At 38.5% G+C, this 11,562-nt stretch overlaps 1 protein-coding gene across 5 annotated transcripts in view; it reads right to left on the bottom strand.

Moving 5' to 3' along the window:
* Positions 1–4,785: 4,785 nt before the first annotated feature.
* The window catches only part of LOC107263760 (zinc finger protein squeeze), a 216,448-nt gene continuing 209,671 nt past the window's right edge, over positions 4,786–11,562 (bottom strand). For 4 of the 5 annotated variants that reach the window (XM_015731305.2, XM_015731308.2, XM_025080946.1 and 1 more), the window contains one exon: positions 10,882–11,054. In XM_015731305.2, the coding sequence (XP_015586791.1) occupies positions 10,882–11,054 (173 nt within the window). Of the gene's footprint in view, positions 11,055–11,562 lie in introns of all 5 variants that reach the window. The other variant, XM_025080945.1, reaches the window with a different exon arrangement.

Below are 11,562 nucleotides of genomic sequence, written 5' to 3'. Positions count from 1 at the left end.
CGGTAAAAGCCTCAGGAAAAATGAGCCAAGCATTTCAGTACAAGTCGTACAAGTATACATATACGTAGAAGGTCCTTTCGTCGACGAATCGATCGTTTGCCTAAGAGGGAAGGTAGAACAGCGCAAGGAACGTTTTATGGGGATAGTGAGCACATGTGCGTGTATATACTGGCGGCGGCAGTGCCGTGGGAAATGTGACACGCTCGGTCCTAAACCTGAAGCTACGCAGTGTGCCAGGATATAGAGGTCATCGGTAGCCGCAGGAACCTGATGTGCCCGATCCAAGAAACTTTAATAGCCGTACACGATAAATCACTGATATATACTTAATTCGCGACACCATCGAGTGAAACTACACTTCTGGTTGGCACACTCGATCTCATTGAACATATCATTGGGAACTCTGAATCTTCGGATTAATTATATACGATATTTATTTCCGGAGTACCGTCACTTTTTATGGTTCTTAAGCAACTTTATGGTATTGTATGTTGTGGCTGTTGTTGATGAAGTGACGATGGCATTATTTGTAGATTAGGAAAGGTTCCAGTGAAATTTCAATAGGATATAGAATACCGAACTTGACTATGTTATATGTTGAGGATTCTTATCTGTTCATTGTGCCTTGACTTTACGGTATAAAGACTCCTTCTCGATAAATTAAATAACTCATTACCTACGGACAACCGGGACGTCGCAACAATGCAGATTCGATCGTTTGGTATTTCTTGTCGGTAATGGCGTCCCTCGGGAATGCCGTTGATCGCTGAAAGAAAAGTTACAGGGGTCATGCTTGGTTCACGACAAGGTACCGGGATGAAAACTCACTTCGACCGTGTAATTTATTACTACTGAACTTTCCTTACTTGCTATTCCAACTTGCGATAACTTTTTAATCCTTGCTCTGACTGTTATGGATACACGTATTGTCTTAACATTCTTGTTTACGTATCTGATGAGCGGACGACTTATAGACAATCGTTATATTTAGAAATTTATAAAAATTGATAATCATTGCTCATATCGATATTTGTTTGTATGACGTTGAACAGTGTTATAGTCTCAACTTGTTACATACCATTTTCAACCAGTTATATGATACTTTGAAATATTCCAGCGCGTGAAACACGAATACGAGTTTTCATGACGTTTCTAATGTCCATGTATACCGATAGCCATGCACGTTGCAACAAAGTTTAAAGCTACGATTAAGGGTTTCGGTATCGTAAAGATTATAAGATACGATCCTTATTACAGCCAGAGGATGTCTGTACCAAGGCAGCCTATCTTGTGGAAATATTCAAGTCTCAGAATACCTTTGGGGTTGTTTACGAACGTGATAGCCTCATAAAACGATATATTCGATTCTTGATAATAATAATAATTATGATATAAAATCATAATTGTACGAAGTTCAACGCCGGCGGCATGCTCTAATAGTAAACGACTGATAAATAAATTGCATTACTTTAATGAACTAATTAGCCAAGGAGATGACGTCGGATTAATATTATTCCCATAGGGGACATTGAATTACGATTGTGATTAGTTTACAAAAATTTATACCTCACGCGTACAACGGATACTGTACGATTTATTGTACTGTGGACATGTATTTACTATTTACCGTTCTTGATACTTCGATAATCCGCACTATAATTCTGTATTCTTTTTATTCGCTATCAAGAAACTCGATTCCCAATAGTCGATTAATAGTTCATTCCTTTCTGCGTGTCAGAGACATCCGACTCCTAGACTTCCGTGAATATTTGTATGCTCTGTTCTGTCGTCGATAAGCACATCTTCGCTATACCTGCACTTCTCTCTGAGAGCTTTGCTGCATTTGCATGCCGTTGTAAGGAAACAAGTAGCTTTCTCAAGAGTCTTTTAAGTACCATCCACAGAATTTACGACGCAATGGTCAGACAAGGTATGGGCATTTCATCACAGCTTCAAGCACCATGCTTGTCGATTTACATAAAAATGAATCGTTCAATTAAAAAAACAGTAAGTTCAGAAGCGAACACGTACATAAGAATGAGTAGAAATATTTCTTATAAAATCTTCACAATATAGAAAAAAAAACCAGGAAGAGAAGGAAAATAATGTCTGTTGGTAAATTATTTTAGGGATTAAACAGTATACAAAGTTTCCTTTAAAAATTCAAGATCGCATTCGCAGTAATACCGGTTCTCACCGTGTATTATTACTCTATGACGAATATAAAAGCCATACTAAGAAGCGCCCTCGTAGAAGCTAATGATGACAAATATTTGCAACCAAAGTGGTCGGATGCCATTTGCAAGCTGGGAACTTTAAAGTCATTCGTTTCTTCAATTATGTATCGCTTGAATGCAGCGTCTTTTTTTTTCGTTACATGTAAATCCGCTTTTCACAGCGCGCATCAGATTCGCAATTGCGCTGCCACCGTACGTGCGATAATAAAGTCTCTTTAATACCTACATCCCCGCTATTGCTATACACCTACCTCGTGCTAACGCGAAAGCAATTTGACGAATGACACGTCTACTCTTTCGCATCCACCTATTACTCATATAGTTACGGTATCCTCGCTCACGATGGCCGTACGTGCAAAGCGCTACTCTGTCCGACATCGGCGTAACACAAGGCGAACCTTATACTTTTCCCAGTAGATAATCCAGCGCAGATAATCCGGAATTTCATAAGGCACCGGGCAGCGACCAAGCTTCTCTCTCTCTCTCTCTCTCTCATTCTCTTTCTCTCTCTTTCTTCGAGACATTTCCCAGCGGTATCAGGTTCTCAGTGTTATGCCTACGAATGGCATCACGCTTTATAAATCACGAGTCCTGTCACGGCGTTCCAGAAGATTTTACCGCTTCTTCATCTCTTCTTCCGGAGTTTACAATGCGCGACAGTATGGTATAAGGCGCCTACGTCGGCTAATCATAACAGAGAGTTCCAGCGACAAGTAAGTCCCGTCCGCGCCATATTTGCTAACGCGACGCTGTAAAACGTAATTATTATGCCGAGGTATACAAGGCTTTTACCGCGGCTACGACATTTCTCGCGCTCGACTACAACAGTAATGACAACGACGATCGCGAGGACGTAGAAACGTGGCAACTCAAGCCCGCAGCAGCACGTGCTGGGAATGGTACGTACTAACATAAGTAGTGTCGCGCATTTCACCTTCCATGCATTTAATCGTTTGAACATTTTAAGAGACTCTAATGTCGCTTGGAGGACGCTTGGTACCTTAGGACGTTCGCACGTCACTTTGTAACCATTAGAGAGTTATGCTACGATTAGTGCCAATAAAATACTCGCCTATCAAGCTCGCGAGTGAGAAATGCCAGGAACACGTTCCTTTCCTGCGCGACACGTTTGACGCGATGGGAATCTCACGTTCAGTCAGGTGGTCCACGCCGTGAACGAGACACGTAGACCTCTGCTGAATTCTACGTAACATCCACGAGATTTGATTTGTATAAAAAGACGATACTGTCGCACTAAATGATATTTCATAGAAAGGGTCCCATAAAGAACATATAAAACATTGGTAACTATACCCAACTGTACCGATATAAAACATTAGTAAACAATGTCTACGAGAAGCAAAAACTAACGAAATTATAGGTATAATTTCCCTCGGAAGAACTCGAATGGACTTCAAAGAATTCACGACTCTGGATCAAAGTGTGCGTACACCTATATAATACAGTCCCGTCTCATCCATAGGATAAAGAGTGCTGGCGGAGTCAGCCCTGGTTCCCCGTAAAGCCGCCATGGTTAGGAAGACACCGAAAAACTGGAGCATCGTAAAATCTAGGCATTATTAATTGTTCGTCGTAGATGGCGCGTGGATGCGTTTCGCGTATTCCGCTCGCGCGCCCAAGTTTCTTGCCTTGCCATCCCATGTGCGTAGTTTGTGTATTCTTTTTCTGCGGAGCGTCTCAGAACGTGGCGCAAGTACCAGTTTCTCGGAGTCCGGGAAAACTTGTAAAAGGGGACGCCACGCTTACCGCCAAGACGGCTAATTGTTGTAGAATATCAATATTCGTTTTGTATCGATTGGAATGAGAAGAAGCTCGGTATATAATACGAGGTGCGCCATTGTAAATAATCGTATACCATAGATACCCCATTACCTTGACATTCCAATAAGGAGTCGCAAATGGAAGTTGGGTCTCTTATCCAACTCGACCACTACCCGTTTTCTACCTTGTAATATCCGTTGTCGGCGGTCGGATACGTAGGTTCGAGCTACCAGTAGGCAACCGATGCGCATTTTGAGTTACGCCATGACGTTCATCATGGGCAAACAAGCATGCTTCGCGGAATTATGTTGGCAAAGGTAAATGCTGCTGGGGCGGCATTGCAGTGGCAGCGTTATACGTACTGCGATCCTCTCGTAAGCCCCGCGGTTATAAATCGCCGCGGTTGCTGTGCACGGTTAGGTACACGTTGCAGGGATTCCATATTTCAGCAGTTGTAATAATAATGTCGGCATTAGTCTAGTTTTGCGAGAATTATCGTACATTGGATGCGTTAAATCAGCACCGTGGCGTACCTAGGGTAGCACCCCAGACCCACTACTACTGTTATTACCTACTCATTGTCAGCCTTCGGCTACGCACATTCAGAGTTTCATATATAAATATACATACATACTATATAATTGTAAACTTGCTAAGTCTCTGGGTCTAGTCGGTAAATGCTCTTGGGTTAGAGCAGACATTATTGGGATTCCATATAGACGGTGGTGATGGGAGGTACTCTCGGATGAAAAAGGAATTCGCAGAGTCAGTTTTCTGAAATTTAATGTCATAACCCTGCCAAATACAATAATAATCAATAATAATAAAATAATAATAATAATAATCGTAATCAATACTAGTAATATCTAAAATATGTAACCGTCATCTCAATAATAATACGACTATGGACTATTGGATAGGTGTAATGTGCTACACGCGATACTTCGACATATGTACACGATTACTTACTTATTTACGAGCCAATGCTTTTTCACGTAATGCTTTTGTCGATATCAGGTATGTCCAAACCGTGCGATACAATATTTATAGTTTAGCTCCCCATAAAAATCTTGATCGAATGTTGAAATGTATATGCATATACGTGTATACCTAAAATTCATGTAACGCGATTAGGACTCTGGTAAAAAAAATGCCTTGGGACATATCTCGCGCAATGTATATATATATATATATATATAAATATAATTTTTATGCAATAATATATTTATATATAGATGTATTTTCACTATATCCGCACGATACGCCCATCTATATATATATATATAATTTTTCTTCGTCGTTGCAATAAATAAATTATTCAAATAAAGGACGACTAACGATAACGACGTATTTTAAATGTGATTGGAGTCACATCTTGATAAACTATAATATCCTGTAAACGTTAACGAATCTGCGTCCCCATGCGATGCGCATAATAGAGTAGCAAACATTTTAAAGCGGCGCAATTACAATAATAAAAGTTAAAAGTTAATGTAATGCCTTTGTTTATACAGTGAGTCACAATATATTATCGTTTTACATTATTAAGCCTACACAACATATACAATATAGAAATCTTAACAGTTAATAGTTAGTGGCGCGCGGGTCGATACGCCTTACATAAATCCAGTACTCGTCATCCACATAGAATCTGTTATCAGTTACAGGTAAAATTTCATTCTGTATCGATTACACGATTCGATTCATCTGCTTTCCATTTTTTTTTACATTCGTCGATCTTAAAGAAAGAATTAAAAAAATAATATAAATAGTACTGTATTGTTTGACAAAATGACAGTAACTAAGTCATTTAATTTTTCTATCAAGCTCATTAATGCATATCCTAGAGATATTATGTACCAAAGGAAAGTGATGATCGATAAGGAATAATCTAATGGCTATAGCCGCGCGCCTCGTAGTGTATAAATCCGTGCGAGATCCGAGAGAGAATTACTGGCCCCCATTGGTTACGGTTAAGAAAATTATAATGAAATAATCCGCTAACAATCCGTTTACGACAACGGTCAATTTTACAAAGTATTTACAATTATCGTTCTACGCGACTTACGCATCTAATAGTTTCACTTAGGTTTTACGTGAACTTCTGTCTCTATATCCTAACCCGCTACTTGTTTTTTATTCGTTTTATTTTTTTCATTAATTCGCTAGTAGAGAAAGAATTGCTGAGTACAACGCAACGTGCCTCTCTCCGAGTCAATTTTGTCCTACGAATCGCACCATGTCGCTACGTACTTCGTTCTAATCGATTCCGCAAGTATTGTCCGTATAATCATTTCTTTATTTTTTTTTTCTTTCTTCTTTTTTTACACGTATTCGTTTCAATATGAAAGCACCAGAAAGATTTGAGCAGTGAGCGTGATTGCAATTAAACTACGTCTATATGTAGATATTATTGGTGTACGTACTGGCCCTAATACTTGTCTAAGTTTTATTACATTATATTCCTAGGCGGCACTGTAGTTTATTCGAGAGGGTTACAAGATCATCGTTGTTAACTTTCAGCGAATTCTACAACGAATTCAGGTATCTGTATTATCATTGCGCAATCAAGCAGCAGTAGCAGTGACAAACGATGTATTACAGAGAATCTTTAGGTTCGATACGAGCTACTGTCTTGCTATGTGAAACGGAAGGATGTACTACTGAACGAAAAAAAAAAAAGAATATATGATAAGTGAAGAATGTAATTTTGTCCTCTGATTTTATTGTATAATGTAGAATACATCTTGTTACAGCAAATTCTCGTTTCTGGAAAAGTCGTCAAAATGAATCGTTCCTTAACCTGGGGTACTTTTGCGACTGCCAGAGTCGTGTACTGAGGTGAAAATAATTTTTCCGATAAGCAGGACGTTCGAGAATCCAAATAAGAGTATGTTGGTGAGTCGAGCGCGCCGTTTGATTGCCGCTGTGATTTTGAATTGACTGTGTAACCTCGATTAGTCAGTTGTCTGTTATCGTCTCTTAAGGCACTTCAAATGCTAATTTTCCTAGGTGGGGCCTTCGAAGAAAACCGTTTGCATTCAGTTGAAACTCCTTTACCTACTTCCTATCCATTCATGGATCTCCATCTATGGGAAATTCAATAGATTGGTATTACCATAAGAAATAAGCGAGAAATTATTGGGTTTCGTGTGATATTCCGAAGATTTCTGTCAAAACGGATGTACAAAGATTCGAAATGTTGCTCAGCCTTGAATTTTCAAAACGAGAAAAAGCGTCGATACGAGTAAAGACTTGGACAGTATGAAAAGTGAATGCAAAGATTACCAAGTATTTCTGGTACTAATTTCTACAATCTATGTCGATTTATTAATTCAGAAATCATCCCATCAGGAATCTATCAGTGAATTTTAATTTTGCTAAGCATTACCAAACGAATAGATAAACATATATGTATTTATGCACGCTATCAATATTATTGATAAGTTTATTAATAGAATGATTCGACATTTAATTATCAATCTCTTATGAATTTTCAAATAATGCTTATTATAAAGCGAAATTGAATTTTATACAGTCACATAGAATTTGAGCTGATTCCTTTTTCTAACAGTATGTTAGAAACTTTTGACAATCCATTAAAAATCGTAACATGTATGAAACATAAAAAAATAGTGGCATTCAGAGATGACGACTTAACATCAAGTAACATCATTCATCGCTTGCACTATAAGCTCTCAGATTACTGACGCCTGAGTGTTAAAGAAGTTCCTTACAAGGAAGTTACAACGGTATCAGTGATCAAGAGCGTAAACGGCCTCTTGGGTGGCAAGACATCCATTTTCGGATTGAATTTCACAATGCCAAAGATATGAAAAATTATTAATACGCGTCTGGATAAGGCTACGTGAAATACACAAGAATCGGGCTCTCGTGAGAGAAGCACGAAACGTGAGATCATTCTAATAATTCATCCGTGTTATTGACGTTTGAGATAAGAATCAAGAAGATTTTTATCCCCGCGGCCCTTTCTTCCAAAAAATAAAGATGACAAAAAATGACACTGCTTATTGTCGAACAGCTGAAGAACGTAAATGACGGAGCAATGATTTTTCCAGTTTGATATACTATATGTATTTTCGAAAATTCTCGCTAACTGTGGGACGATGTGACGATGCGATAAGTTTTATGAACCTGTGATGATACAGAGAAAACCCGTGGGTGTAATTGAAACATAATTTCTATTGCATATAGGTAAACGAATAAACATGAGTGTTCGCATGACTTAAGGCACTAAAGAGACTTAAGGTCTAACACAATGTTTTCGTTCTTAACCTTAGAAGGCACTATTCTTTTTTTATTCCTTATAGAGATACGACGTATAACAGTGTTAATTTATTATTGCTTCCTATTAATCTTATACGTAGAGGTTTATGATAAACTGGCTCTAGCATATACTGGCATCTTGTTCCATTGTTTCCAAGTTTGACTAACTTTAGTCGCGTATTACTTATGCATTGTTGAAAAGTAGAGGAGCGCCAAGAAATCCAAACGTGTTTCCCGTTAACGGAGTTTGCATCGTTGCGATTTGTCGACGAGTCGTCGGTTGTGTAACAATGCAAAAGGAAGAACGATATACAAGCTAAATGAATTCTAACATTTAATCTATCTACGAAGAATGTCGCGTACTTTTGCGATCCTGCCAAAATACTTACAAGGTGATGCAAGCATGAATTAATGCATTCGTTTTTTTTTTTTATACTCTCACACAGGGTCGGCAATTTTTTATTCTTCCAATTATGGAGTTTCACGGCAACCAGTTACGGAACACCGTGGAATTTCATAACTGAAGAGTCAACCAAAATGACCAGCCCTGCTCTCGCAAATACAGTTCTGGCATCCCTGACGGTAGCATCGGAGTTATTATGCTCTTAAGTCACAAGGATCTGTCACGTATCATCTGTATTTACTTTTACAGTGATTTATCATGTACAAGATATTGAACCAAGTTTTTGTTTTCAAATTAAACTTGTACTTGATGTACGTGGTGATGAATGTTCGAAGATATCGGCTTCGCGATTTAAGAATACCATCCGATCTGCAAGCTCAATGAAAATTCGGCATCGGTCATATATGTACAGTCACTTTACTGTTAACGACAACAATTCAAGCTTACACGGAACAAAAAGTCATGCGTGTTTTGATATTATGCTGGATTTTCTGACGAGCACGTCAATTGCTTAGGCGTATACGTTTTGAGCTAACGTGGAATTTTTGATGCCAAAGTAAAATGTGAATAAGCCCCTTTGATAGCAACGAGAGCACTGTATGCGTACAATTGTCACGTGACACTTTCTACTTTAGCACCTTTTGCAAAATATTATTATTACTATTATATAGAGTAAGATATACTGTCCATAAACTGGCATTATTTTAGTTCGACGCTGAGCGCGTATTGCTTCCTTCTGATCGATTCGAATTACATGATCAAACATTGTTGCCACGCGACAAAATGAAGAATCTTTTTTCTTTTAAAGTGGCACGACGATCTATCGTACTTTCTTTTTCCGTAATTTATCTTCGTATTATTTTATTGTGTTGCAATTGAATGTATTTCTGTAATACTGGCTTTTTAGAGTTTTTCCTTTCTTTCTTCAATTTCTTAGTAAATCGTCGATGATTGTCCTTCCCTAAACGCGAAATTCTTTGTGCCTTTCGTATTAGCGCTAATCGTTTATAATTGCTTATGATCACGATTGTATTCATTTAACTGAGCATGCTAAGTCCCAAGCTCCGTCACCGGAGTTTAATATTCTCTTTATTATCTATTACTCGATAATTACCTTAATGTATTACTTTACTGGCTCTATTTTTGACGAAAGGTATTAACGATGCTCTAGACTAGTTGAGCTGGCCTTATTCAAACGTATTAAATAAACTGCAATTTAAAACAATTAAAAATTGGCTAGAAACAGAAATAATGCTTTTCTCTCATTCGTGTCATGCTGAACCTGCAGCGATTTTTGCTTGTCTAGCAGATTAAAAATTTGTTACTTTTACAAACATTATGAGTATTTTTCTATCCGAAACTTCGAGAAAAACCTGGAATATGATCACCAAATTGCCAGTCTTAACAAAGACGTTTAAACATTTCGTATTATAAAAAAATCATTTCCTAATCGCACAACAATTTAGTTCAGTGATCAATATATATAAATATCCAAAATTTCAATTAAAGAATCGAAATTATTATACGACTGGCAATTCTTGTCCCCAGGAATTCGATCTCTCATGTCGAGATCCGCTTGTCATCCAGTTCAGAACAACGTAAGGACATTTGCAGCCGATACAAGTGTACGAAATTTTATATTTCTACGGAAATGAGATTCCACAAACGTATTCTATTGATTTTACCATTTTGAAACAGATGTCAAAGGCGAATCACGGAAATCAGCGAGATTACCGAAATCGCAAATAGCCCGAATGGCGTTTCCGTAGGATTCGATGAGAAAAGAAACCTAAAATGATAAATTTATCAAAAATTCTCTTATTTTCCCTGACTCATCCGCACGTGTCTTTTCCGAACTGTCTCGGTTAGCCGCCAGCGAGCTTGCATCGTCGAACAAACGAACTCGCAAAAATTTCTTAAAATTTAAAAACACAGCGTTGACAGCTTCACACGATTATATCATATATAATCATTCAACTATCATTTTCTCTTATTAAGCTCTATAATCTAGTGAACGTTTTTCCTAGTTTCGCCCTCCTCCTCGTGACAGCCGAAGGACACGGCGCTGTTACGCCATTCCGTATACCGTCTGCCAAGGAGAAGTTCTTCAGGTCCCGAATGTAATCGTCATCTTGTCCTAGGATCAGTGAACTTTTGACCAGGGGCGGTTCATCAGTGCCTCTTCATATGAAGAGATAGGTGGTCGCTTCGCGAGAAAGATCGTTGACAAAGATGGCACTTGAACGGCTTTTGTCCCGTGTGTTTGCGATAATGTCGCGTGAGTTCATCCGACCGTGCGAACTTCCACGTGCACCCTTCCCACGTGCACTGGTAAGGTTTCTCTCCTGAAACAAAAAAAAAACACACAAGGATCCTAAAGATTACTTCAAACAAACAAAATAAATTCAAAATGAACCATCCTCGTATACTAAAATTATAATCCAGGTGCACGTTACTGTCCGCTAAATTATATAGTGGTGGAGTAGAAGAATGTTGTTCTAAAATTATCTGCACCTCGCCACAAAGCCAGACGAATAATAAGAACGGGTTAATTGGGACAATTATAATTATGAGCATCACGAAGTAACGAATTATTGCGCGGATAAGATGAGCAGTCACGAGCTGTTTTAAGCCCAGCAGTAATTACCAACTGAGATGGTCTCTGCTTTTGCATCTCCTTTGCATTCGGTAAGTAACGCTAGACAACGAAGGAACTTTTCCGCATTTGATTTCCGTGTTCCGTTTGCGGAACCGTTGCGCCCATTCATGTCGTTCAGCAATCATTACCGCGTATACCGTATTGTGAGGTTCCTATATGATTTCGTAATACGTCACTGATTATTAAAGCGCACC

This window comes from Cephus cinctus, unplaced genomic scaffold (genome assembly GCF_000341935.2).
Source record: "Cephus cinctus unplaced genomic scaffold, Ccin1 Ccin1_scaffold0160, whole genome shotgun sequence".
Classification (NCBI taxonomy): domain Eukaryota; kingdom Metazoa; phylum Arthropoda; class Insecta; order Hymenoptera; family Cephidae; genus Cephus; species Cephus cinctus.
The sequence above is the reverse complement of the archived record's forward strand: the minus strand, read 5'-3'. Positions and strand labels throughout refer to the sequence as shown.